Below are 24,976 nucleotides of genomic sequence, written 5' to 3' on the forward strand. Positions count from 1 at the left end.
ATGTCCTTCAGCCAGGCTCTACGCTACGACCCTCCCAAATCCAAACCCCCTGACTCCATTGCTCAACCACACGCCCTCGCCCACCTCGATGGTACCCAGCTCGACCGTCTCCTCCATGCAATATCCCTTGCCCAGCGCCCACCGTCGACTGGTGCCGCGCTGCCCGCCGGCCCCGACCTTTGCGCTCCTTAGGCTGTGGCCCCAGCGCCCTGCGAACGGTTTCCTCAGTTCGCCTTCATCGGCGTTCGCATCTCCATGTCGATTGCCGTCGTCTGCCTCGCCGCTTGAGGCGCCCGACGCCGTGAAGGCAGACGGCACGCCCACGGGCGGCGTGACCCATCTCCCGCCGCGGAAGAAGTAGAGGCTCGTGAGCGTGCCCTCTGTGGCTTCGCGCACGGTGTTGAACAGGATGACTTCGCGGTGCACGCTGCTTTCCTTGTTCTCGGGCAGTGCGCGCGCCCGGCTCTGGTCGTAGGCTGTGCGCTCCGTGGTCTTGAGGAGCGTGTAGGGACTCGAGGGCGTAGGGGCTGTGTCGAGGCGCAGCTTCCATTCTGGCGGTGGAGGCGTCGAGGACGGGTCTTTGTTGCCTGCTGGGAGCGAGTCAGTGGGCCCTAGAATCAAGGCACCACCCGTCAGGGGTGAGGGTTTGAACTCCTTTGGCTGTGGTGGCTGAGGCCCTTGGGAGGAGTCGCCTGCGGGTAGCGAGTCGGTGGGTCCAAGGTTGAGAGCGCCGCCTGTCAGGGGTGAGGGTTGGAAGTCTTTCTTCTTGGTTGGGTGCTCTTGCGGGGTTGGGTTTGGTGGGTCGAATGAGGTTGGGTAGAGGGTGGTGAGCGGGACGGGGGGGATGGATAGAAAGTCCACGGTCATGTTCGCCGCTTTGTCAAACAAGACTCTCAGTTTCAACGGCCCGTCTTGTTTGCCCTCGCTCTTCTGCCACGCCTTCACGCTCCATAACAGGTCTTCATGTAGGCGTTTCCCGTCGGCAAGTCTTTTGGTCACGAGGTCAAAGTCAAAGTGCTGTGCGGCTTCGACCATGCGGTCGCGGTGGTAGGCGAGCATATAGAAGGGTGATGGAGTGACGAAGTTAAGATCTGGCCTGGAGTTCTCTACAGACGATAAGAGGAGTGGATCGTAGCGGAGTGAGGTGAACAGTTGGAACGCTGGGGGTGGTGACATGGTGGGCGGTGATGGGCGTCGCCGTCGTCGCTGGTGGTTAGTATGCTTCACGGGTGGCCGGCTGTGTCGTGGACTTGCCGTGTTGTGGGCACGAGGCTGTGGAGATGGTCAGTATATGTGAGTGCTCTGTATTGATGATGCTCGACGCTCTATGCTCTGTTCTGCGTTGTGCGGTGCTTGTTACTATCTATGGTTGGCGGATGTGGTCCACTCTAAACTCCGGTTACGCCGATGCCGTGATGGGATGGCCGACTTGCAGTGGGAAGACTTGGCAAGGGAAGATGCTTTGTTAGCATTTGCACGCAGCGGTCAAGCAGAACTGGCGAGATGCAAGGGGCCAACACAGATGCATCGCTGGAGAAAAGGTCGAGGTCAGGGTCGAGGTCAGGGTCGAGGTCAGGATCGAGTGCAGTCACGTGAGGAGCAAGTGCAGGTGTCCGCAGAAGGTGCAACGCTGTCTGCAAAGAAGGAAGGCGAGGAAACAAAGAAGATTGTTGTGGTGGCCGTGTTGACGTGTGTTGCAAGGAGCAGCCATCCATGCATGACGCAGTGCGGCCCGTCCAAGCTCTCAGCTAGAGCGAAATTCGAACGCGCAGCTTCGGCGACAAGCAACCCATCCATCACCACCGCCATTGCGCGCCGTCCCTTTCGCCTCTGTGTTCTCATCGCTTCCCCATCCCCCTCCCCCTCCCCCTTTGCACCATGGCCAACAGCACAAACGCACCGGCTCCCGTGCTCAGCACGCCGGGGCCCTTCCCCGTAGGCATCCCCGAACCCGGCACAAGCTCGCTGTGGGACCGGCTGTCCTCGTGGGCGGCGGAGAACAAGGGCGTCGTCTACACCGTGGCCGGCGTGACGCTCGTCGTGGGAGCCGGCGGCGCCCTGTACTACTTCAACTCGTCCGACTCGTCCACGGACGCATCGGCGCCCGGCGCGGCGAACAAGCGTAAGAAGCAGCGCGAGCGGAGGCGCGAGAAGGAGCGCGCGGCCAAGGAGACGGCGGCCACGGACGAGCCCAAGCCAGGTGCGCAGCCCGGCGCACGCACACGGAGACAGCGCTGATCAGGTGACAGAGGCAAAGAAGGCGCCAGCCGCGCCCACCGAGGACGAGCTGCCCGCGGTCGACGAGAGCACAGTGGGCGCGCTGTCGGACGAGGTGCGTGGACGCTGCGGCCGTCCAACCCAGGCTAACAGGCCCCCAGGAGCGCAAGGACTACGCGGCCAAGCTCAAGGCCGCCGGCAACAAGGCGTACGGCTCCAAGGACTACAACCGCGCCATCGACCTGTACGGCAAGGCCATCCTGTGCAGGCAGGACCCCGTCTTCTACTCGAACCGCGCCGCGTGCCACAACGCCATGTCCGACTGGGACAAGGTCATCGACGACACCACCGCCGCCATCAACCTCGACAACGAGTACGTCAAGGCGCTCAACCGCCGCGCCAACGCCTACGAGCAGGTCGAGCGCAACAGCGAGGCCCTCCTCGACTACACCGCCAGCTGCATCATCGACGGCTTCCGCAACGAGAGCAGCGCCCAGAGCGTCGAGCGCCTGCTGAAGAAGGTCGCCGAGCAGAAGGGCAAGGCCATCCTCGCCTCCAAGGAGAAGAAGCTGCCCAGCCCCACCTTTGTCACAAACTACCTGCAGAGCTTCCGCCCCCGGCCCGCCCCCGCCGGCCTCGACGACGACGCCGAGCTCGACGCCGAGTCTGGCAAGGCCCAGCTGCGCAAGGGCCTCAAGGCCATGGCCACCAAGACGGCCGAGGGCTACGCAGAGGCCGCCGCCGCCTTCGACCGCGCCCTCGAGCTTGGAGACCTTGGCGACCACGAGGCGTTTGCGTATAACATGCGTGGAACCTTCCGCTACCTCAAGGGCGACAATGAGGACGCGCTGCAGGATATGGACAAGAGCGTCGAGCTCCAGCCCGCGCTGACACAGAGCTTCATCAAGCGCGCCAGCATGCACTTGGAGCTGGGTACGTACAACCCACGCACAACTGACACCAACACACAGCTGACACTCCCCAGCCAACCCCGAGGCCGCCGAAGCCGACTTCGCCACCGCCCTGGCGCAGAACGAAAAGGACCCCGACATCTTCTACCACCGCGCACAACTCCACTTCATCAAGTCCGAGTTCGGCGAGGCCGCAAAGGACTACCAGCGCTCCATCGACCTCGACGAGTCCTTCATCTTCTCCCACATCCAGCTCGGCGTCACGCAATACAAGATGGGCTCCATCGCCTCTTCCATGGCCACCTTCCGCCGCTGCATGAAGAACTTCTCCCAGGTCCCCGACGTCTACAACTACTACGGCGAGCTGCTCCTCGACCAGCAAAAGTACCAGGAAGCCATTGAGAAGTTCGACACGGCCGTCGAGATGGAGAAGTCGAGCAAGCCGCTCGGCATGAACGTCCTCCCCCTCATCAACAAGGCGCTTGCCCTCTTCCAGTGGAAGAACGACTTTGGCGACGCCGAGAAGCTGTGCGAGAAGGCCCTCATCATCGACCCGGAGTGCGACATTGCCGTAGCCACCATGGCGCAACTGCTCCTGCAGCAGGGCAAGGTCACCGAGGCCCTCAAGTACTTTGAGCGCGCAGCCGAGCTGTCGCGGACAGAAGGCGAGATTGTCAACGCACTCAGCTACGCCGAGGCCACACGAACACAGCTCGAGGTGCAGGAGAAGTACCCTAAGCTGGCAAGCCGACTGGGCGCCATGGGCGCAGCCGCCGGCGCAGGAGGCTTTGGCATGCGGTAAGCCGTGTAGAGGAACGAATCCGCTCCACTCTGCCTGCCTCTGCCTGCCTCTGCCTGCCTCTGCCTGCCTCTGCCTGCCTCTGCCTGCCTCTGCCTGCCTCTGCCTGCCTCTGCCTTGCCCTCTGTTCTGCATCTTTTGTAATTACTACACCTCTTCTCCACGGATGTTTGGTCATGTGTGTGCGTGTGTATCGGCGTTGTAAAATGTTCATGTACATCAGCTTGAAACGAACTTTTCTATCCATCCCATCCACATCATCCCCCCAAAGCAAAAACAATGCACGCGTGAAGCCAGGACCACTGGATCATGGAAGCATGAGCCAGCCTGTTGTTGTTACTCCTGTTGTTGTCGGGCTTTGAACGTCAAACACTCTCCTCTGTTTTCTTGCTCTAGGACATGCGTTGCACAGGCGCCCACACCAGGCCCACTGGAGGCTACAGGAGCCATCCACGCACACGCACATGCACATGGACGCCATGCGAGATACCCCGGCCACTTTCGCATTCAAACAGACTAGTGATGAGGTGGAGTCACGACGTTGCCTATGAGAGGGTGAGGTATAGCAGCTCTATCCAAGCCATTGAATTTGTATCATCTTGTGTGTGTGTGTGTGTGTGTGAGAGAGAGAGAGAGAGAGTGGGAGAGGTATGTCAACTCTATCCAAGCCATTGAATTTGTATTATCTTGTGTATGTGTGAGAGTGTGAGAGAGAAAGAGAGAGAGAGAGAGAGAAAGGGAAAGCACTATCAAGGCTTTTACAGGAGAGACCCACCCAGAACCGTTGAAACGCCATGAAGGGTATCTTGAACAAAACTAGCTAGGGGTACAGCGAAGTGAAGAAGAGGAAACAGCATCGCCAGTCGTAAGAGAGCGAGCGGTACTTATGTGTACGGGTTGTTTGTGGTGTTGCTGAAGCAGCTGCCTTGTCCTTGGTCAATCAAAGAGCAGTTGCGAGGTCCGAATCCCTAGTTCGGGACACTGTAGCCGGAGCTCTTGGGGCCGAAGATCCAGTCTATCGCGTTATTAGGACTGTGTTGTTGGGGAGAATGGAGGTCACTTACACTGGGCACTGTACTTGACCTCAAAGGCTGCCTTGCGGCCCTTGCAGGTGGCCGGTTTGTTGCCACCGGCGGTCTCGATGCGGTAGACTGTGTTGATGCCGCCTTGAGACAGGCCTTTGGTGTCCTTGAGGAGCAGCCACTTGATCGCACCCTCGGCGTTGGTGCCCGGGCAGGAAGACGTCGGGGCGTCCGTCTCGTTCAACTTGCCGAGCACCGTGAGAGGGTACGGAGACAGAGAAAGCTGGTCGAGAGCGAAGACGGGCGCGGCGCCACTGAAGAAGTGGTGGCCAACGAGATGCTCGAAGCCAAGGGACTGCAGGTTCTGGGTGAAGCGTGTGGGCTGAGAGCTCAGGGACAGGGCGAGTGGAGAGATGGAGGGGATGGTCCATTTGGCGAAGGGGTCATTGTTGAGCCGTGTGCCGATATCGTAGAGGTTGGCTAGTCATTGTCAGTCTTGACTCCAAGCTTCAAACTCGGAGTGGACTTACCAGTGGCGCCAGTGGTTCCCGGAGCAGCGTTCTCGTCGCCGGTCGCGCAGGTGTAGTTCTGCGTGCCGACACCGAGAAGGACGTACTTGAGCCGAAGCCCATCTGGACCGGGCAGCGCGCTCTTGGGCATCAACTTGGCGAGCTTGTCGAGGTTGCCGGCTGGGGCGTAGGCTTGCGTCTGTTGGGCCGGCAAGGCATGGACCGAGCTGGCGAGGAGGGCGAGCGCGGACACGGTGGCTGAGAGTGTGAAGCGCATGGTGATGGATGTTTGTGTTGGAAGACGAAGTGGAGGTTAGAGAGGAGTGTAGGGGTATAAGATAGAACAGGACTAGATTGACTGAAGGTGACGAAGAGATTTTCCCACACGGTCCGCTTTGGCCTTCACCTTCACTTGGAAAGAGCAGTCGGTATCATCTGCGTACAGCTTTTGCCCATGACCAGGCGGCTAACTTTCTTATACCTCTTCTCCCCTTCACCCTCATCCCTGCTTTTAGACGTTGGAAGACCGCGGCTGCATGCTAGTCCACGCGCTATATGCATGCGAGCATGCGAGCATGCGAGCAAGTGGAGGCGGCCCTGTTCGCGACCGCATGTCCGTCTGCCACCCATGAGGCGAGACGCAGCTTGGAGCTGGTGACATGGAGATGGTCTAAGCGCAAGTGCCATAGATGGCGCTTTGCCCATGGCAGCAGGCGGGTCCTAAACCTTGTCTCTCCTGAAGCGCTGATACGTCCGAAACGGACGTCTGGACAAGGACCCTGGGCGTTACGACGGGAGTGCATGCTGGTTGTCTGCCTGAGTCGCATAGCAATAGCACTGCTTCTCGTGTTGAGCCTCCATTCGTACGGCCAGCTCTTGTGCGCGTCGAGTGTTTGACATCGCCTCCACAAAATCACGGCAAAGCAGTGTCAAGTCTGCCTCACGCAAGGCGGAGGCCCCCATCCAACAACAAAGATGACAGCGTCTCATACGCTCTGTCAAGACACCAACATCCTGAGATCTACTCGCAAAGTCCGATTCGAGGCTGGACCATTGTGCCTCTCGGTGATGAACGGGAGGTTGGGCCATGGTTGTAGCTCCGTGCAGGCGCCATTCAATCAACGGCTGGTAAATGATCTAGATGCAGACGAAAAGGCCGCAAATGAACTGATTATAGCATGCATGAGCTATCGAATAGCCCCGCTTTTGGCTGAAATGTGAGCTAAATGTTGGCGGCGCCTACACACCTTAGATTGTGGAGTCGTATGCTACGGCGGGGTCAGCACACGCCGCGCAGGGTGATGCGGCAAATTCGGCACAGCCAGAGCAGAGGACAGTCACGTAGGGGCTGACACTGAGGCTGTGCAGGCGATGTAGGATGTTGGTGGAGTTGGGGGAGGGTTTGGACGCAAAGTATCCGTTAGAATTTCATGCAGACCATGTGTATGCCATTTCCTCACAAACTCAGAAAGCAAAAAGCTCACCAGCATGTTCAGTGCCTCTTTTGGCCGGAGAAGCAATATCCAGAAGGTGCATTAGCCTCATGCATGTCAGCTAAAGAGGTACAATTAGCATGCTTTTCCCAACACAGGTGGAGATTTGGGGACCCGCACTACGAGCATGCTTGTTGACAATGCGGGCCATCAGTCTGTTCGCCGACAGATCCAATGTACGGGAAAATCTGGCGCAGTTGCAATAGATCGTTGACTCGGCTTCGGCTATTCGTGAAGATGTGCTGTGCAAGGATGGGAGGTCGCTGGACGGCCGCTAGAAACGGTAACGGGAAGTGGGGCTCTAGACTACATTGCTTCGACAACCTCCTTCGTTCCTCGCAAGACATCGCCACAGCCAGTACCGACAATGCAACTGCTGCAGTCTGTCTTGGAGCTTGTACTGTTTTGAACAACGTCGCCGATAACTGTCTCGATAGACGTTGGTTGTAGCTGAGGCCAGATCGCAGCGGGACGGAGCCGAAACTGTCCATGGAATAATGGACACTCCATCATTGAGTGCTAGCGTCGTTGGTGTCTGGCCATACGCTCTACTACCACTTCTGGTGAGTGTGTTACAGGGTCAGCACACACACACTGACATGTGTAAACAAGTCCATCATCATCTATGCTTTCTATAACGCGTGGCTACACCCACTGCGTCACTACCCTGGACCACTACTCTGGCGATCTTTCCGTATTCCATATGTGGTTTCAACCCACAAAGGACAACTTCACAAGCAACTAAAGGAATTCCACACTATCTATGGGCCAATCGTTCGAATTGCTCCGGATGAGCTCTCCTACGCTGATGGCAGAGCATGGAAGGATATATACACAAACCGGACTGGCCATCAGCCATTTCCACGAAACCAGACCTGGTTCAAGAAGCAAACTCCAGACGAGCCTCACTCTATCCTGGGCTTCGACGAGGCTTCCCACGCAAGATACAGACGCGCATTTGCGAATGCCTTCTCGGATAAACATCTCAGAGACCTAGCGCCGATTGTGGAAGGCTATGTCGATCTACTCCTTTCAAGACTACAAGCATCCACAACAGACTCAGTAGATTTGGATCATCTGATCGAGTGTATAGCTTTTGACATTGGCAGCGATCTCTCTTTCGGTCAGTCCTTCGACTCACTCCGGAGCGGGAAAGTGCACCCCTGGGTGGAAGTCGCCAACGGCTTCGGAAAAGGTCTTGCTCTTGTTGCCTCAATCAATCGGTATCCACCCATAGAGCGTCTATTACGGTACATCATCCCCAAGAAGATCATGCAGAAGATGCAAAACCACGCCATGATGAGCAGTGCTATGGCACAGAAACGCCTCGCCATGAATACGGACCGACCAGACTTTGTAACTCCAACCAAGAAATACGTCGAGGCGAAAGGAGGTATAGAAGGCAAAGAGTGGGACATCAACCTCATGATCTTTGTCTTTGCCTCTAGTGAGACGATAGCCTCTGCGCTTACTGCCATCTTCCGCGAGCTCGTCCAACATCCAGGCACCCTCCACCGTCTCACTTACGAACTACGCTCTACTTTCCAGAGCGAGGCGGACCTCACAATCGCGTCGACTGCTCATCTCTCTTATTTGAACGCAGTCATCAACGAAGGGTTGCGTCTCGATCCGCCTGTCGTAAACGCACCACCTCGCGTTGTGCCACCCGGTGGTGACACGGTTTGCGGACGATATGTACCTGCTGGAGTATGTCACTACGATTTCCATTTCCCAGTTCGATGACCCTCACCTACATCTGGTCTCATCACCTTCAATATGAAAAGGACGCATACTAACGATCGTAGACGTACGTAGCGTACAACCAATTCGCCGCAAACCGACAGAAGTACAACTTCCATCTCCCCAATACCTTCCTACCAGAGCGCTTCCTTCTGGGCAAGTCTTCCCGTCACAACGACAAAGACGACATGGCATCTTTCCAGCCCTTCAGCATCGGTCGGCATCAGTGCATTGGCATGAAACTTGCTTACGCCGAGATGCGTATCATTGTTGCCAAGGTTTTGTGGGGATTCGACATGCAGTTGGCCAATCAACAAGACAGATTTGATTGGGGCGAGCAAGCGACGTATATTTTCTGGGACAAGAGACCGCTGAAGGTGTGCATGACTCGTGCAAAGATGGAGTGATGCGACGAGATCTAAACAGATTGTACAAAATCGGTTGGTTGGTAGATATTTGCGAACAATGAATATAATAAGACTCGAAACACACTCACTACGTCCCTGAGGATACTCTACAAAGGAGCTCGCTGCCTCTGGGCTGTACCTGGAAAAGGCTCAATTTCCCTTCCCACCTTTGTAGTTATTTGCAGATATTGAACAGCTCCAATCGCGATCGAGATTACTCGAGAACCGAAACGCAGCTTCCTGAAGACTACAAAAACGACCGGTATCTAGTATCGCGAGCAAGACCGGCACACAGGACGCATCTTCCCCAACCAGCCACCACGCACCCGTTTCGCCCTGACCCTACGCGATGTCGAACTCCACGGCGTGTTGACGGACTCCATACATGCACCCGCCAACGCGGCTAAACGCTAACCCATGCACACACACACACACACACACACACACACACACACACACACACACACACACACACACACACACACACACACACACACACTCATACACTCACTCTCTCTCTCTCCTTCCCTTGCCTTCCCGTTCCTCAATCCTCCAGAGCCGTGATTCAACATACCCACCCAACCAGCCCTTCTCAGCACCAGCTGGAATCCGCAGGGAAACCAAGCAGCCAGCCACTCAGCCAATACAAGCCCGATGCCAAGAAGGTCCGACGCCGACGACGCCGACAGAAGAGCAGAAAAAAAACCTGGAAACGAACGGAATGTAGAAGAAGAAGAAGAAGAAGAAGAAGAAGAAGAAGAAGAAGAAGAAGAAGAAGAAGAAGAAGAAAGACCTCGGGAGTGAGTGAGGGAATATCCATCCATCCATCCCCATATCGCAGGGCCTTGAGCAAAAAGAAAAAGAAAAAAAAAAAAAAAAAAAAAAAAGGCAGCAACACGAAGAGCCTCGTCCGAGTCCCTGACTGGCTGATGGAGATCTGCTAGCTGATGGAGATCTGCTAGTGCTGGACTGTACAAGTAATCGGATTTCAATAAGGAAGCTGCGTTGTAGTCGTCTTCCTCCGGTGTCGTCGTTGTCGCTGTCAATACATATCACGTACGCTACGCGACGCGGCTGAACGCAATGACCAGTGTCTTGTGTCAAGGGCAATTCATTGCCTATACACAGCATCCTCACTTCTTTTACATACAGCCTTGGGTCTTGTATGCAGAAGCAGGGCAAACACACCCTACTGCTGCTGCCTGGGTCGTGCTCGGAAGGGATACATTCTTTAAGCCACATGGAATCTGACGATACTATCAAGACCGTACAAGAACACAATTGAGCGCAAGGATTCCATTGTTCGCGTATACGTACACACTCCATCACCGCTTTCACAAATCCATCTTCAGCGCCAGTCACAGCCCAGACAAGTGTCTGTAACATCCCAGCTTTACTGTACGCCGCCGTTCCGCCCTATGTTACCTAGACTCGCAACAAGGATCGCGGAAGAAGGGCTGAAGCAGACCGTACCCTCACCAACCACCTTTGAGAATACACCATCGCCGAAGGAAAGGCGTAGAAGCAAGAAAGCAATACCACGCACCGGTAACGCCAAGCCAGAGACCGCCTGACTGCACCAGTCGTGTGTGAACGAAAAGCCAAAGAGAAGGACCGTTTAGTCGCGCCACAACACCAAGAAATGAATCGAACCCGCCAGTTATGTACGTGTACTGGAGGAAGAGAAGGACCAACGAACAGTCAGACCGGGATCGCGTTCTGGCAGTCGACTTTCCGACGTCAACCCAGTGAGATAGGAGAAGCCTTTTGGTGACAGGAGGATGCTGCGTTCCCTGTTGAGATGTGATGTACGCCAAGCGCCAGACTATGCATTGGCACTGCACCAGAGAAAGGAGAGGAAGGACAAGGGACGTTGATTACAAGTTCGTAGGGGGAGGGGATGAAGGTAATGCAAGCGTTGGTGGGTGTCGGCAGTACTTTCAAGAGCTATCCCCAATCAGAGATGAGTGGGGATCCTACCGTGGCACCTCAGACATCGATTTTACCTGACGACAGTGAGCCCATAGTTCAAGCATCCGGACGATAACGCGCGTTGTGTTGATCGTCTGCACTTGATTGGTATGCATACCGGTTCATCATCTGACCCTGCATCGGCATCCCCATGTGGTGAACGCCGTTGTGTTGCAGCTGAGCAATGCCATAAGGATTTTGGTGGCTGACGTCACTACCAAGGAAATTGTTCATGGCAGCTCCATGAAGACCCTGTGTTTGCGAGACTGGGCAGTCCTTGTGAGCAAGAAGGAGCGTCTTGAGGTTTACTATTTCCTCGCGAAGTTGAGTAACGGTAGCAGAGAGAGCGTCGTTCTCTGTGCTGAACAGCTCAACCTTGGCCTGCAGATTGGCAAGCCACTGCTTCTTCCTTTGACGGCACTTGAGGGCAGCAACCCTAGAGCGGGTTAGTACGACGCATATATAGCTGTCAGAACGAAGAGCGAGACGTACCTGTTTCTCTCAAGGAAGTTCTTGCGCTTCTCCTCGTCGGTCATCTTGCGGCCCTTGCTGTCGAACTCTTCTTCTTTCATGTTCGCCATCTCGTCGTCAGAGTCGTCTTCATCATCCATGGAGGCAGCAGCGCCCTTCTTGCGTCCACCTTTGGGAGCATCATCGGCTTTTCGCTTCGTACCGGCGGCTTGCTTGCCGTTAGCAGCACCTTTCTTGCCTCGTGTACGAGATCCTTTGTTCTGCTCACTTTGACCGGACTCGGAGAAGTCACCAGTGTCGGCAGAAGCCATGCTGTTGATGGAGCCCTTTGTATTGCGGCGGCTGTGATCAGCGCCGACAGGTTGGACAGGCATATGACCAGCGTTCACCGACTGGTTCTGGGGCGCCATAGAGAACGGTGGCTGGTTGTTCCTAGCACCGCCGCCATTCTGACTTGCAAACGAGAGCAAGTCGTTAGCGGCGCTGCTGACGTCATGATTAGCGTATGGGTCGTTTTGAGACCTCTGCTGTTGTTGCTGGGCTTGCTGATAGTTGTTTTGGCGATCCATTCCTGCGGTTACCGTGTCAGGTTGTGAAGTGGGTGCTGCCGAGGTCTTATTTTGGTTAGCCTGAGCGGCCGCTCGCATAGCAGCCTGCTGGAAGTCACCTGTTCCAGGAGTGACACCAGCACTTTGGAGGTTGAAGATAGCCTGGGTGTTGGGACTTGGGGCGGGGAACATGGACCCACCTCCGCCAGGCGTAAGACCAGTGCGCAGAGAAGACTCGTTGGGGGTAGGGAAGCCTCTGAACGATTCGCTGAAATAGTCCGTCTGGCCTGTAGGACCACTGAGCATGGCAGGGCTCAAAGGGCCAGCGCGCAACGACTGCCAGCCAGGTGTGATACCGGGCAACGGAGACGGCGACGTGATGTTTGCAACGGGCGGCAGAATGGTGCGGCCGCCAGGTGTTTCTACAGAGCCGTTGCCTCCGAAGGACTGCTCGAAGACGTTTGGCTCCAACGAGAAGGGGTTGTGTACAGTGTTGAAGTAGTCGGGCGTGTCACCGGTTGTTGATGGCGCGGGCTTGGGAGGAGGTGCCAGCGGGGCTGCATTGGTCACCGCAGGCTTTGCGTCGGGGTTGGTGGGTTCGGATACGGTGGCTGTTCGGTGAATTAGCCAAACGCACTGTCGATGGTAGCGAAGAAGGCGCGACGACGACAGAGTCGATGGCGGCAAGCAGGATGTGACTTACGAATGTCTTTGGTGTCTGGCTTGACCTCTGCAGGCTCTGTGGACGACGGCATGGTTAGCGATGCTTGCGCATAGCGGTGAGGCTTAAGCACAGATGTTGAAAGTATGACGTGATGCACGCGCAACTGCAAATACAGGCAGGTACAGTATGCAATTGAAAGGAAGGGGGCGGTGGCAACGCGTCGAACAGGCTGGGGCAGGCACTAGAAGCGCACTGGTGTTACTCACCTTCAGTCTTGGTCACGACGGGAAGGGTACTTTTGCTATCTTTGGGAGAGGACATGTTCGAATTCTGGGGGGAGGTGCGCGTGGTATGAGTTGCAGCAGCCATGTTCGGGATGGTGACGTAGCGGTGGTGACAAAGACGATCTCCTGGTACTCGGGCCTAAGGTCTACACTTCACTCTCCACACACGACGTGTCTCGAGAATGCACCAACGCGCGCTGGCCGTAGACGTGGTCGCAATGCTTCCGAAACCTTATCATACACTGTCAGCACGCTCGAGGTCGACTTTGGCGATGCAGCTGTGCGATGCGCCGTAATGGGTGCTGGCAGGTGCTGGCAGGTGCTGGCAGGGGGCGGCGAGAAGGTAGTGCAGGGCCTTCGGGGGCGGCGCGCACAACGACGGCAGCAGCAGCGATAGCATAACGACGTACCTTCAGCAAGACAGAGGATTGCGCAAAGTGCGGGGTAAGACTTTGCGATCCGAAGAATCGATATGCAGATGCGCCGCCAGTGAGAAAGCGATTGTCTGAGAGATCTCGAGGATTTCGACAGTGACGTCAAGCCCCTATGGAGGTCGCGGTCTGCTTTCACTGGTTGCGTGGTGCTCTACAAGACCAAGCAGCTCCCGGTAGCTTGGTTCGAACGTGATCTTGTTCACTGGGATCTCAATGAGGCTCTTCCCTAGGCGGAGACGGGGATCGTTGCTCGTGGTGACGATATGACAATGGAGGCGTTCGCGATGAGGTCAGAGGGCAGGACAGCGAGCAATTTCTGGAAGTGACGCAGCTTTGTGCCAAGCTGATAACGTGATGCAGCGTCTTCCGGGCTAGAACTGTCGCGCCCGCTCTCGTGGCCACTCACAGCGCTGTCTTGACTCACCGCCTCGCCCGGGCTGATCGCTGCCCCTTTTGAACTGCCTGCCACGAGAAGCGCTCACTGGATCCCCAGCATGCTGCCGTTCAACCTCTGTGGTTTGGCCAGCATTCCGTTCCTGCAGGATGCTGTCGTGATATCATCCCTTGGGCCAGACGCGTAGACGCAGCACACAGACATTGTCACATTCGTTTACCGTGCGGATTGGAGGGCAGTTTGAGGCCGTTTGAGGCCGGTGGGGACAGCTGTTCCCAACCGTCCACCAGGTCGACAGCCAATTGCCGGGTCCGACTGCATCTCGATCCCTCTGCATCCACGGTATCAATGTCGATCGATGGCATTTGCGCTTTCCAAATGGTGCTGCGATAGTGATCGCGTTCCACCAATCGAGGAGCAACCGTACTTTCTAGCGTACCCTCCAAGGTAAGCAATAGTGCGTTTGGCAAAGCGTTGCTTTGAAATCAGTGTTGGTGTTTTGGCAAACGGAGCTGAGAAGAGTCGTCACCAAGTGCAACTCATGCCTGAGGTAGCGTCCTGCAGTGAGCAGCCCTTGCCTAGCACCTTGACTTGATTGTGTGGCAGGAATATCTGGAGTACCATGTAGACTCGCTTGCAAGCCTCACTTTAGTAGCCACGTTCCAATGCGTCGCCAGAGCCATCATGGCTCTTGTAAGCGTGGTCCACAGTTCTACCTCATGTTTTGGTCTCCCAGCTTAGTTCAACACGTACACGATCTGCGAGATGAAAGGGGAGAAGTTGATTGAGCCCTACTCTGAGCAAGTCTCCAAGTTTCGAAAATGATAAAGACTCCAGTGACATGTGCAACATAGCAAAGCAAAGTACAGTATCCTCGAGCGAGGACTGTATGCTCAAACAGTCTCTGTTGTGACGTCTGTGTGCAAGGCGGCTGGGAAAGCGTCATGTTTCGTGTCGTGAATTCAGTAGCTGGAGACGCTGTCAAGTAGTCCCCATCCATTGAAGGCCTGCACCTCATCTCTTCCCACCTTTCTTCACTCCTTGTCTACGATCCGCGATATGTCGTGTACCCAAACGGCCCAAGCAAGACAGGCACATGAAAATGCTCCTGTTTCTGTGCCTCCCTAACGACGAACTGCACGACAACCTCTGGGAAGAAAGTACTGACCCCTCTTCCTCCAAAGTACGCCTCCGTATCGAAGGTCAGGCTGTACTTCTTGTCGCCTTGCTCGTGGAACACATCCTCCAGCTGCTCGCTCGAGAACGGACTGGCAGGTTTCCAAGCCGTGACGCGTCCGTCGCCGTTTGTGGTTGCGGAGAACCTGAGCGCGGCGTCGGATGTCGAGGACGGGTTGAGCAGCGTGAGTACGACGGGTATGTTCGCTGCGGGCTTGCCAATCGTGGTGTCGAGGACGTGGCAGGTGATTGGGGGCTTCTTTTCTGTCGACATGGTTTGGTTTGCGGGCGTGGGTGCTGTGGCTGATAGATGGGCCGAGAGTGCTTCGATGCGGTGGGTTGCTGGAGAGGAGGGCATGCAGAGACTGAGAGGGGTTGTAGCGATGCGTTTCGAGAGCCGTATAGAGCGGTAAATATGCGGTGTTGGCTATGTTGAGAGTTGAGAGTTGCGCGGTGCGATATGGTGGTGTGTAGTAGTAGAGCGCCGAGGATACAGCTGTTGGAGCTGTTGATAGCGTGTCTGAAGGCAGGAGAAATGCGATTGATATCTATCCACAAGATCGATCGAACGGTACCCCCGGAAGAGTTGTAGAAGAGAATGACAAGAATCCAGCTTCTCCGAGCCGACACCTCCATCCAAGAAACGCGTCGCGGTTGTAGCTGCCCTGCCCCTCCACGATAGGGTAGGTACCCCACTCACTCACTGCTTGTCATCGGCCCCCCCCGAAGCGCTCCAAGCTCCATGCGCCGATCACCGTTGTGCACAAACCTCACCTAACTCCGTCCCCTGAGTATGCACGGTCACAATTACGCACAAGGGTCGCTGGCACAATTTCTACCTAGTTGGCCAAACGGTTTCGACTTGCACTGGCGTGACAGGCGATCACGCGTTTCAACTTCCTCCGCGGCAACGACATGGCTCTAATTGCAGAGCATCGTGAGACAAACATCCCGAGGAGGAGTGCACCTTTTGCAAGGAGAGGCGAGCACAGATACAATACACACAATCGTGGGCGAGAGAAATCCATGGTTGAGTCGATTGCTCAGATACGTACATACATGGAAGCTAAAAGTGCTGATCATCGCACGTGTCCAAGGTATCCATAGATCATAGAATAGAAGTGAACGAGATAGAAGGTGCCGTACTGGCTAGGAAACCGTGATATCTCCCAGAAACATAAACAGATTGCTCACCCAGTCCGCTAGACATGGGGGCCATGCACCAAACGCCTTGCCAGCAACGAATCCACACAAACCACACTCACTTCAAATCACTCCTGAAGTTGTCGGCAAAGGGGCTCTGGTCCCGCTTCGACATTGCGCTCGCTCGTCGCTCGGACTCCTCAACGATGGGTGTCATGGGCATGCGCGAACGGTCGGTGTCGTAGGATGTAATGCGCGAGCCTATCGCCGGTCGGTCAAGCCTGTCGACGGCTGAGTTGTCACTGAAAGGGCTTCGAATGTCAACCAGGCCTGTAGGCGTGGCGTCTTGAATCTCAGTCACGCCCGAGTCGCGCGAACTCAACGAGTTGCGCAGCAGGCTCTGGCGAGAGCGTTGGTGGTCCTCTTCCTCGTCCGATTCCTCGTCCGAGTCTGCAAGGCTGACCGCCTGGCGAGCGCGTGCGTGCGAAACGCCCGAGTCGGTGGAGGCTACCGAGTAGCCTGTGAGGGGTCGTGCGGAAGGGACGAGCGCTTCGGGTGTTGCCACTGCCGTCCTCTCTCCACTGGTAAAGGAGCTCGATGAGCTCTTGGGCAGGGTGGTGTCGGAGCTCCTCTTCTTTGTGATGTTCAATGCGCGGACGGGTCCCAGTGTTGCTGTGCTCTGGACAGAGCTCTTGGAGCTGAGCCCAGGCATCTGGATGCGGATGGGCTTGACTTGGTGAGCGTGCTTGGGGTCGATTTGCGGTACAGGAGGTGTGCTCATCATGCTCAGGGCATCCTCGGGGGTGTTGGAGCCGTTCGACTTGACACTGACGACAGCAGCCTTTCCGCGCACAATGGTCTGGGCCGGCAGCGGAGATACGATGGCGTTCTGGCGGTACATGGTGGAGGCAACACTGTTGCGGGCAAGACTGGGAGCAATGCTTTGACGTCCACCGGTGCTGTCCGAGGCCATGGAATCGCGGAAGTCGGGGACGAAGAAGTGCTGATCGGCATTGGAGTATGGGCTGCTCATGCCCGACGAGGGAGACATGGCAGGAATGGGCGGGACGGGAGGGACGAGCAGGTCGGGCGAGCCGGGCCCTGAGCGGTTTGTGACGCCGGGGATGTAGGCAATCTGGATGATGTTGGAGGCGCGGGTGAGGACGGACGAGGCGACGGAGGCGACGGTGTGTGTAGACGCTCGCGCGCTTCGGCGAGATGCGAAGTCGTTCTCGGCCTTCTCTTGCTGCTCCAACTCGTCCTGCTGCCACTCCATTTCTGATATCGGCCGCCTCTTTCCCTTGAGACAGTACTTCCACACCACGAACACGAGAATAGCGATGACGGCGATACCTCCAATCACTCCACCAGCAATGGCGCCGACGTTGGGCTGGCTGCGCTCGCTCGCTGGGCTGGTGGGGTCGATTTCGCAGGAGACCTGGGCGCAGACGTCGCAGCTCTGCGGTGTCTGCACGCAGATCTTGCCGCCGGAGCAGTTCATGCCATCGCAGGACAGCTGGGCGCCGTTGGTTTCGCACTGGACGCAACGCTTGAGGACAGTGTTGAAGACATTCTCGAGTTCTGGGTGCGTGTCAGCTATGGTCAGTCTAGGTTGACTGTGGTGAGCGCACCTCTGCGGGCGCCGAGCGTCATGGTGGGCGTGGTGGGCGTGGTGGGCGTATCGACGGGTACAGGTGGGTAGGTCGAGAGACCAGACGTCAGCAGGCACACAGGCAGGCACACCGACCCGGCAAGGTGCAACGCGGGCTGGCGAGAGAGAGATGCGGCGCGAATGGCCCTTGTGCGACACGCGGTCCGCAGTCCTGATCGAGGACGAACCAGGAAGGATGGTCGAGGGAGGCACCGGCGCGAAAGGAGTGAGCGCAGACGAGCCAATAGAGCCTGAAGAGGCAGTCGAAGAGAAAGGCAGCAAACAAAGCGAGTGACGGAAGGGTACGAAGACGAGGACGAAGACCAGAGGCCACGACAAAGACGACAAAGAGCAACGGGCGGGCCACGGGCGACAGGCAACGGGCAAAGGGCAAAGGGCAACGGGCAACGGGCAACGGGCAACGGGCAACAGGCAACAAAGGCGCCTGTGTGGACGGGACGCGGCCTTGGGACGGGTGCGGGAGATGAGGGTGCCAGGCGCTGCTGTTGGGATCGAGCCCCGGTTCACGCTGGGCTGGTGGCTGCTCTGCTGCTGTCGAAGCCGCGCGTTTCGTCTCGCCCCGCTCAGGCCAGGGACAGCGTTGTGCGCGCGGATGAAGGGCGCTGGTCAGTCAAGACAAAGGCGGGCGTCTCTCCCCTCTCTTGCAGCTGACTGCTCGGCCAAATCGTGGCGCAGAACTTAATCTATTTATTGCAGGCACCCCTAGCCGTCCCTGGCGAACGAACGCCTGCCGCTTCGCAGAGGAACCCTCAAGGCTCACACCCACGCTCACCCCCTGCACCACCTCAGAAGAGACTGCCTTGCTCCTTGCTCTTTGTCGCCTGTGTCTGTGTCTGTCTGTGTCTGTGTCTGTCTGTGTCTGTCTGTGTCTGTCTGTGTCTGTCTGTGTCTGTCTGTGTCTGTCTGTGTCTGTCTGTGTCTGTCTGTGTCTGTCTGTGTCTGTCTGTGTCTGTCCATGTCCGTGTCCACCAAGACCTTGTTCCCTGTGTCGCAAGGCCTGTCAGCTTCCAGACAAGGCGCGCCTCCTTCCTCTTTGGTCGTCTCCACACGAACAGCCTCTTGCACTCTTGCAGCTCGGCCAATATATCGACTAATATAGTATGTCCTCTGGCTTCCTCACCACGTGCGCTGTCTTGCAGTGCCCTGCACCTGCCTCTCCCACACTGAACAGCCAGCCACAGCAGCTTGCTGCTCGCTCAACAATCCATCAACAATCCACCAACAATCCATCAACAATCCACCAACAATCCATCAACAATCCACCAACCGTTTACTACCTTCACCACCTTCACCACCTTCACTACCTTCACCACCTTTACTACCTTCACTACCTTCACCACCTTTACCACCTTCACCACCTTTACCACCTTCACCACCTTCACCACCTTCACCACCTTCACCACCTTCACCACCTTCACCACCTTCACCACCTTCACCACCTTCACCACCTTCACCACCTTCACCACCTTCACCACCTTCACCACCTTCACTACCTTCACCACCTTCACTACCTTTACTACCTTTACTACCTTTACTACCTTGACTACCTTCACTACCTTCACTACCTGTCATGCACATGCATTAGCCAGGCACGCCCCCCAGACGTTTCTCTTCTCTCTTCTGCTCAAAAACGCCGACGCAATCTTGCGCAAGGGCCCTTTCACAGCCAGTAGAATGTCTGCCACGGCCAATCCCCGCGGCTTTCGTACCACATGGCCCGCTGGTGGCAGCATGTCCCTTGCGGTCGGAGAATTGTCTAGACTCGAGCACCATGGATGATCTGTGGGTCTGCTGCCAGCGCTTAACACATGGCTGCATGCACCTGGCCGTTCATGGTTTCCGAAATTGGATCGTCGCGGATTCCTCGTCGCACCGCATCTGCTTTTTTGTCTGGTGTGCTAGCCGCGGAGACACTGCTGTTCGTCGCCATGATGGACAAGGGACGAAACCAAGCACCAAGCCGTGGCACAAGAACCAACAAACCTGCACAGCATTCTTTGAAACTGCGGCTGCCGACCCAACAAGGCTGTCAATCTGCACAAAACCGCCGAGCATTGCGATCTGCAGCGCGCCCGCTTCTTCAGCTGCACACCTGAAACCGACAGCCGTTGCCGATCGACTTGTCGATCTGGACCTGTCTAGAAGGCTGCATGTACTCACCAACAAGAACAGACATTGTAGATACCAATCCTCTTGTCTGCTACGGTAGGCTTTCCTCTGCAACAACTGTACCTAGTTACATGCTGTCTCTTTCCTTCCCAGCTTCTCTCCATCTTGCTCGATAGAGACTGCTTCCTGGGCGTAGTATTCACCTCGACCTCTTTCTTTGGCTCCTCTTTCTTTGGCTCCTCTTTCTTTGGCCTCTTTCAACGTCGTCTTCTGCAACTCCCCTCAAACATCAATCTCCGGCTGCTCACCTTCCGCACCCTCCTCCTCCTTGTCAACTGGCTTTCTTCTCGCCAACAACCACCTTCCACACCCCCTCTTCCCTCCCAACAACTACTGGCTTCGCCTCCCAGCTGCCCTTGCCTTCGGGCTTTGCGTAGCCTTTTTGGTTCGCAACGACCAACTTCCTTCTCCCCTCTTCCTCGTCGGTGAGCTGGCAGCTAAAATGCGTATGCCCAAACCCCCAGAGCTTCACCTTGCGGCTCGTCCAACACGCCTCCTTCCTTAGATCGGTACGAAATCCGCTATTTAGTGATCTCTCGGGTGGAAAGCGTCTGTCGTTTGCACGGGGATCAGTGGTAGGTGAGTGATGTGTCAAAATCACCACCTCCCTATGCGGCTCCTCCTCAATCGACTCGACTTGCTCGTTTAACCACATCAGATCCCTCTTGTGATCCGCATTATGGTCATCTAAACTTCTGTCCCAGATCCCGTTCTCGTCTGACAAATCATTCAGCGTTCTCGCTACTTCCTGTGCGTGTTCATCCGGCACGCAAGTCCAGAGTATACATCCCAAGATAGTCGTCTGGGCGTCAAGGTCGACTCTCCTGCGGTTGAGAAAGTAGAATCGTTGCCCAAACTCCTTATTAAGCATCTCCTCCCACTGTTCCATCTTTTTCACGGCATTCTCTACCGTCATATGGTACGGCTCATGATTCCCCATGACATAATATATTTTCAATTTGCTGTCTCTGCTGAGAAGGGAGCGCAGGAAGGCGAGCAGAGGTTGAGAATGGAACACGAGGCCGATGTCACCTAGTAGGAAGAGGTTGGATGCAAGCAGTGGGAAGTTGGCGGGTGTAGACAAGTAAGAGTAGGAGGGTGTTTGTATTGGCGCTTCGAGATGCAGGTCTGATATTATCTGAAACTGCGGGTTGTGCATGATTGGCATGGACGATGTATTTGTCATGTTGGCACCATCAACACTATGTTCAACCGTTGGCGATGTCGAAGCTGAGGCAGATGGAAAGCCGTCGAGCTTGAAGATCCGGAGCTTGTTGAGGTGAGTGAGTGATGGAGGCAAGAGATGCAAGATCTTGACATGATTCACCTAGCGTGCTTGAGACAACGCGGTAAGCTACAAACATTATACAAGGAGCGGGCTCCTGGGTTTTAAAAAGAAACCTTTGTGTAGAACAAGTCATCGAAATTTGCGCTGGTCGCAGAGTTTTGGTACAGGCGCACATCTGCTCTTCGATGATTCGATGGTACCGATTCTGAATGTACCACGCTGCGATACCTCGACGCCAGGACACACCCCTTTAGCGCATCCGCGCAGATATGTAGATGTTCTGTGGAATTTGTTGGGTCGTTTGACGTCTCGAGATTTGGCTCGCGCCTCTTGGGCGCCGCACAGCCATTTAAAATGTGAAAAGCCAGAGAATGTACATGCTGGAGCAACCTTGGTTGATGTCGAACGTAACGACCCACAGCGGCTATTGTAATTCACATCTCTCGTACCCATTTCGAACAAAATCTTCTTGCTTTGCAGCTACACGAGTCCTCCTTCCCTTGATGTACTCAGACCCACCAGCGCACATCTTACTCTCACACGCGTCAAGATGCCTCCACAGACCCCTCTTCCAACGCGCATGCGTTCCCTCGCCGACAACAGGGGCCGTTCCACGCGCAGACACAACGATCCACAAACCCTTTCGTCACGCGAGTACAACACCAGCAAAGAATACAGAGGAGAATACATCGATCTCGACTTGCACATCCTCCATCAAGGCGGTACTGTCGACTTCTTCAGCAGCAGCGCCTCATCCAGAAACAACAGGCCCATCGAACCCCCGAAAACCACAAGGAAAATGCACAGGGAGAAAATCGGAACCAGATCCAACACCGATCACCACACTCTCTTCACTAGATGTATAGACATCGATCCGCCCACCTCGACGCCCCAAACACCCTCCAGGTGCTCGTCCATGGGTACCTGCTCCACCGCGCCCCTCCTGCCTCGCCACGACTACGAAATCAAACGCCCATCCAAGCGCGAGGTCTGCAGCTGTGCCAGACGCGCACAGCTTCCTCTCTGGCTCGTGAACACCGTGCCTGAAAACGCTGTCACGAGGATACGGAGGTGGATGGGTAGTGTCGGCGACGCAGCTAGTGGGGCTGAGGCTGTGCGGAGAAAAGAGGAGCGCGAGGTTGAGCGCGTTGAGGCATTGTGGCGTGGTGCTGTGGATGTGCTGAGTGATGGGACGCTCGTTACTGTGACGGAGCTTGCGTGTTCTGAGGAGGAGGAGAGTCTTCGGCGGGAGGAAGTAAAGAATGCCAGGCGGGGAGCAAGGGTGTGGAGGAGGACGAAGCGTTTATTTTGTTGTGACTGAGAACTGTCGGACATCTGAGGAGGTTGGCTAGTTTTGACCTTTGGGTTTGCAATGTTGCCATCGAAGACGGAGTACAATGCACCTACCACTTATCATCTGAACGACCTCTTCGCACCAGCCCTCACCGCCACTGTCACCCTCTAAGCACAATCGCCCGCACCTCCCTCTCCAGATTCTTCCTCGTCTCACCATCCGCTCCTCCAAGCGGACGCAGCCACTCATCATGTCCTTCCTGCAGCACCCAGCACCTCTTCATCTCACCAAACATAACCTCTTCATTCTTCCTGGTCGGCCTGTCCTGCACCAGGTTAGCTCCACGCGCTCTCTCTTCTCATCCATCCACGCCCCTACTTACATAGGTAGGCGGACCATAGCACATGATATCCGCGCGATTGAACAGGTCGCGGTTGTGCTCCCACAGCGCCTTGCACGTCGCGCAGAACACGCCTGCGGGCCTGTACTCGCTCAGCTGCGGCTTCGGCGCGAAGAGAACCGTGAGCGGGAAGAAGGCTACGCAGCCGAGGAACAGCGTGGCGAGGACGAGCCCGCCGAGTACGGCGATGATGCGGTTGAGGTTGGAGACGGGGGCGGCTTGGTTGGCTTGCTGGTTGCCGTAGCGTGACGTCCAGCCCATTGTGAATTTGCGGGAAAGAGATTGCTTGGATTGTAGGCTCGGCGGACTTATGGACGTTGTTGGAGGTGTGGTTGTTGCTGTTATGGTGGTGGTGTTGGTGGTGGTGCAGTACTGTCAAGGCGAAGAACGGTCAAGTGAAGAGTACGTGCGCGCCCCGGAGCAATCAAAGGTGAAAGCAACTCCGTCCCATGGCTGTGCGAGGAGTGTCGCGGCTGTGCGCGTTGTCGACGCCCGTTTGTCATGACATGTTGTGCAGCGTTGGACTGCGCAACCGTGGAGACGGCTTCGTGCATTTTGAAGCCTAAGACTACGATAGCTAGTTGAGGGTTGCAATAGGTGCAACACCCCCCCTGCTGTCAAGGTCGCATGAAGAGTGACCTATTCTTGTCATGTCGTAATGTGGTCGTAGGGTCAAAGTGTGGTTCCGATAGATTCGTCGAAGCAGGGTCGCCCGATCTTCGACCAGTGTAATCGCCAACACATACATGGCTGCATCTGATGTTACTCCTTCCCTCAAAAAGGATGGCTTGGCCTGCATTTAGATGTTCTGGGTTGATATGAAAAATTCGCGGTTTTGCATGACACTGACCAGGTGCCGGTGCATCATGCGCTCCAGTTTCTCAATCACATCTTCCTCGTTACCGTCAAATATGGCTGTATATCTCTCTTCGCTTAGACCTAGAAGAGTACATGCGATCGCAGTGGCACCAATGTTAAGTCAATTTCAATCATCAGGAAGCTCTCGGATAATAGTATGCTAGGCACATGCCGCTACAGATCCTACAGAAACTCGATGTGCCTTGTGCTGGTCTTAAAAGATTGGTGTTTTGCTAAATGGTATTACGGTATTTTCTTGATCACTTAGGCGGAATTGACGGCAGCCGTCGAGTGGTTGTTGAACTTACCACATTGTCATATCCATCAGCCTTACCACCAGTTCCGCTCCTTCCCCCCTCTTTGCACTGGGCATCTTAGACTGCAGCAGCTATGAGGACGTCAAAGTAGACTTTTGAACTTTGATACCTATGACGCGTATAAGAGACATGACGTACCAACGGAATACTCAACGATATCGTTGTTGATCAGTGATTGATTGCATCCAGGGGCCATATACCTGTGCAAGTGCCTGAAAGCCAGGAGTATTTGACAAACCCTTCTCGACAATAGAGTTCCAAGACCGAAACACTGCTTGCGAGAGCAGATGATTGAAACAAGCAGAGTCGGCCTGTTACGAGGCTGAGAGACAATGGTTGTAGAATCACACTCAGAGAGCGCATGAAAGAGCACGAAGAGGGACAAAGCGACTCCACCTTGACTTGATGGCATCCGTCAATATGATCGGTTACAAGGATGAACAAACCCTGAACAAAAGGAAAAAGTGTAGACGCGAGATCGCAGCCGTCAATACGATCCTCTGAGATTATGTGAGATGTGCAATTGTGGGAGCGACGCACCGCTTTGGGACTGGACATCGCTCTTAACCCCTGAACCATCAAGTGAAAGCTGACTCCAAGCGCAAGTCATGTTCTGGGGTTTACAAGAGAATTTTTTTCCAGCTCAGCTGCACACTAACTCACACTCCTGCACACCGGTACGGTACGGCTGCTACACGTCTCTAACCCCAGTTTTTTTTTTAGTATTTTTTTTTGTTTCTTTTTTTAGGAAATCAAAAAAAAACCCCCCACCCACAGACCATACCCACGTGCACA

General features: G+C 55.6%; 10 protein-coding genes across 11 annotated transcripts, besides 15 other annotated features; 3 read left to right on the forward strand and 7 right to left on the reverse strand.

Annotated features, from left to right (window-relative positions):
* Positions 1-18: 18 nt before the first annotated feature.
* Positions 19-1,176, reverse strand: EKO05_0010342 (Aminodeoxychorismate lyase; the record flags this gene model as incomplete). The annotated part of the gene is made up of 1 exon (XM_038947117.1): positions 19-1,176. The coding sequence occupies one exon, from the start codon at positions 1,174-1,176 to the stop codon at positions 19-21; it is 1,158 nt and encodes a 385-aa protein (XP_038794334.1).
* A 362-nt stretch (positions 1,177-1,538) lies between these two features.
* Positions 1,539-1,583: a tandem repeat.
* A 295-nt stretch (positions 1,584-1,878) lies between these two features.
* Positions 1,879-3,930, forward strand: EKO05_0010343 (TOM (translocase of outer membrane) complex component; the record flags this gene model as incomplete). Its single annotated transcript, XM_038943102.1, has 4 exons — positions 1,879-2,200; positions 2,250-2,332; positions 2,379-3,150; positions 3,203-3,930. 4 exons carry the CDS (start codon positions 1,879-1,881, stop codon positions 3,928-3,930), a joined length of 1,905 nt encoding a protein of 634 aa, XP_038794333.1.
* Positions 2,840-2,881: a tandem repeat.
* Positions 3,931-3,957: 27 nt separating the features above from the next.
* Positions 3,958-4,045: a tandem repeat.
* Positions 4,046-4,527: 482 nt separating this feature from the next.
* Positions 4,528-4,549: a tandem repeat.
* Positions 4,549-4,575: a tandem repeat.
* A 51-nt stretch (positions 4,576-4,626) lies between these two features.
* Positions 4,627-4,671: a tandem repeat.
* Positions 4,672-4,895: 224 nt separating this feature from the next.
* On the reverse strand, positions 4,896-5,735 carry EKO05_0010344 (uncharacterized protein; the record flags this gene model as incomplete). The annotated part of the gene is made up of 3 exons (XM_038943192.1): positions 4,896-4,942; positions 4,992-5,429; positions 5,480-5,735. 3 exons carry the CDS (start codon positions 5,733-5,735, stop codon positions 4,896-4,898), a joined length of 741 nt encoding a protein of 246 aa, XP_038794332.1.
* Positions 5,736-7,448: 1,713 nt separating this feature from the next.
* Positions 7,449-9,098, forward strand: EKO05_0010345 (uncharacterized protein; the record flags this gene model as incomplete). Its single annotated transcript, XM_038943022.1, has 3 exons — positions 7,449-7,514; positions 7,564-8,658; positions 8,757-9,098. The coding sequence occupies 3 exons, from the start codon at positions 7,449-7,451 to the stop codon at positions 9,096-9,098; spliced, it is 1,503 nt and encodes a 500-aa protein (XP_038794331.1).
* Positions 9,099-9,518: 420 nt separating this feature from the next.
* Positions 9,519-9,597: a tandem repeat.
* Positions 9,598-9,823: 226 nt separating this feature from the next.
* Positions 9,824-9,887: a tandem repeat.
* Positions 9,888-9,949: 62 nt separating this feature from the next.
* Positions 9,950-9,985: a tandem repeat.
* Positions 9,986-11,100: 1,115 nt separating this feature from the next.
* EKO05_0010346 (Transcription factor) lies at positions 11,101-13,121 on the reverse strand (the record flags this gene model as incomplete). Of its 2 annotated transcripts, XM_059637733.1 has the most annotated exons (6): positions 11,101-11,104; positions 11,188-11,505; positions 11,562-11,748; positions 11,809-12,699; positions 12,792-12,827; positions 13,019-13,121. In XM_059637733.1, 6 exons carry the CDS (start codon positions 13,119-13,121, stop codon positions 11,101-11,103), a joined length of 1,539 nt encoding a protein of 512 aa, XP_059493716.1. The 2 variants fall into 2 exon arrangements, with proteins under 2 accessions (XP_059493716.1, XP_038794329.2); XM_038943149.2 differs by having other exon boundaries at positions 11,101-11,505; positions 11,562-12,699.
* A 1,788-nt stretch (positions 13,122-14,909) lies between these two features.
* Positions 14,910-15,314, reverse strand: EKO05_0010347 (Hydroxyisourate hydrolase; the record flags this gene model as incomplete). The annotated part of the gene is made up of 1 exon (XM_038947116.2): positions 14,910-15,314. The coding sequence occupies one exon, from the start codon at positions 15,312-15,314 to the stop codon at positions 14,910-14,912; it is 405 nt and encodes a 134-aa protein (XP_038794328.2).
* A 987-nt stretch (positions 15,315-16,301) lies between these two features.
* EKO05_0010348 (uncharacterized protein) lies at positions 16,302-17,836 on the reverse strand (the record flags this gene model as incomplete). Its single annotated transcript, XM_038943071.1, has 2 exons — positions 16,302-17,764; positions 17,815-17,836. 2 exons carry the CDS (start codon positions 17,834-17,836, stop codon positions 16,302-16,304), a joined length of 1,485 nt encoding a protein of 494 aa, XP_038794327.1.
* Positions 17,837-18,130: 294 nt separating this feature from the next.
* Positions 18,131-18,179: a tandem repeat.
* A 14-nt stretch (positions 18,180-18,193) lies between these two features.
* Positions 18,194-18,271: a tandem repeat.
* Positions 18,272-18,679: 408 nt separating this feature from the next.
* Positions 18,680-18,809: a tandem repeat.
* Positions 18,810-18,955: 146 nt separating this feature from the next.
* On the forward strand, positions 18,956-19,634 carry EKO05_0010349 (uncharacterized protein; the record flags this gene model as incomplete). The annotated part of the gene is made up of 2 exons (XM_059637734.1): positions 18,956-18,978; positions 19,031-19,634. 2 exons carry the CDS (start codon positions 18,956-18,958, stop codon positions 19,632-19,634), a joined length of 627 nt encoding a protein of 208 aa, XP_059493717.1.
* Positions 19,131-19,422: a tandem repeat.
* A 661-nt stretch (positions 19,635-20,295) lies between the features above and the next one.
* On the reverse strand, positions 20,296-21,210 carry EKO05_0010350 (uncharacterized protein; the record flags this gene model as incomplete). The annotated part of the gene is made up of 1 exon (XM_038947115.1): positions 20,296-21,210. The coding sequence occupies one exon, from the start codon at positions 21,208-21,210 to the stop codon at positions 20,296-20,298; it is 915 nt and encodes a 304-aa protein (XP_038794325.1).
* Positions 21,211-22,766: 1,556 nt separating this feature from the next.
* On the reverse strand, positions 22,767-23,267 carry EKO05_0010351 (uncharacterized protein; the record flags this gene model as incomplete). The annotated part of the gene is made up of 2 exons (XM_038943085.1): positions 22,767-22,931; positions 22,989-23,267. The coding sequence occupies 2 exons, from the start codon at positions 23,265-23,267 to the stop codon at positions 22,767-22,769; spliced, it is 444 nt and encodes a 147-aa protein (XP_038794323.1).
* A 57-nt stretch (positions 23,268-23,324) lies between these two features.
* Positions 23,325-23,373: a tandem repeat.
* A 1,519-nt stretch (positions 23,374-24,892) lies between these two features.
* Positions 24,893-24,927: a tandem repeat.
* The last annotated feature ends 49 nt before the right edge of the window (positions 24,928-24,976 follow it).

Source organism: Ascochyta rabiei, chromosome 19, assembly GCF_004011695.2.
Source record: "Ascochyta rabiei chromosome 19, complete sequence".
Classification (NCBI taxonomy): domain Eukaryota; kingdom Fungi; phylum Ascomycota; class Dothideomycetes; order Pleosporales; family Didymellaceae; genus Ascochyta; species Ascochyta rabiei.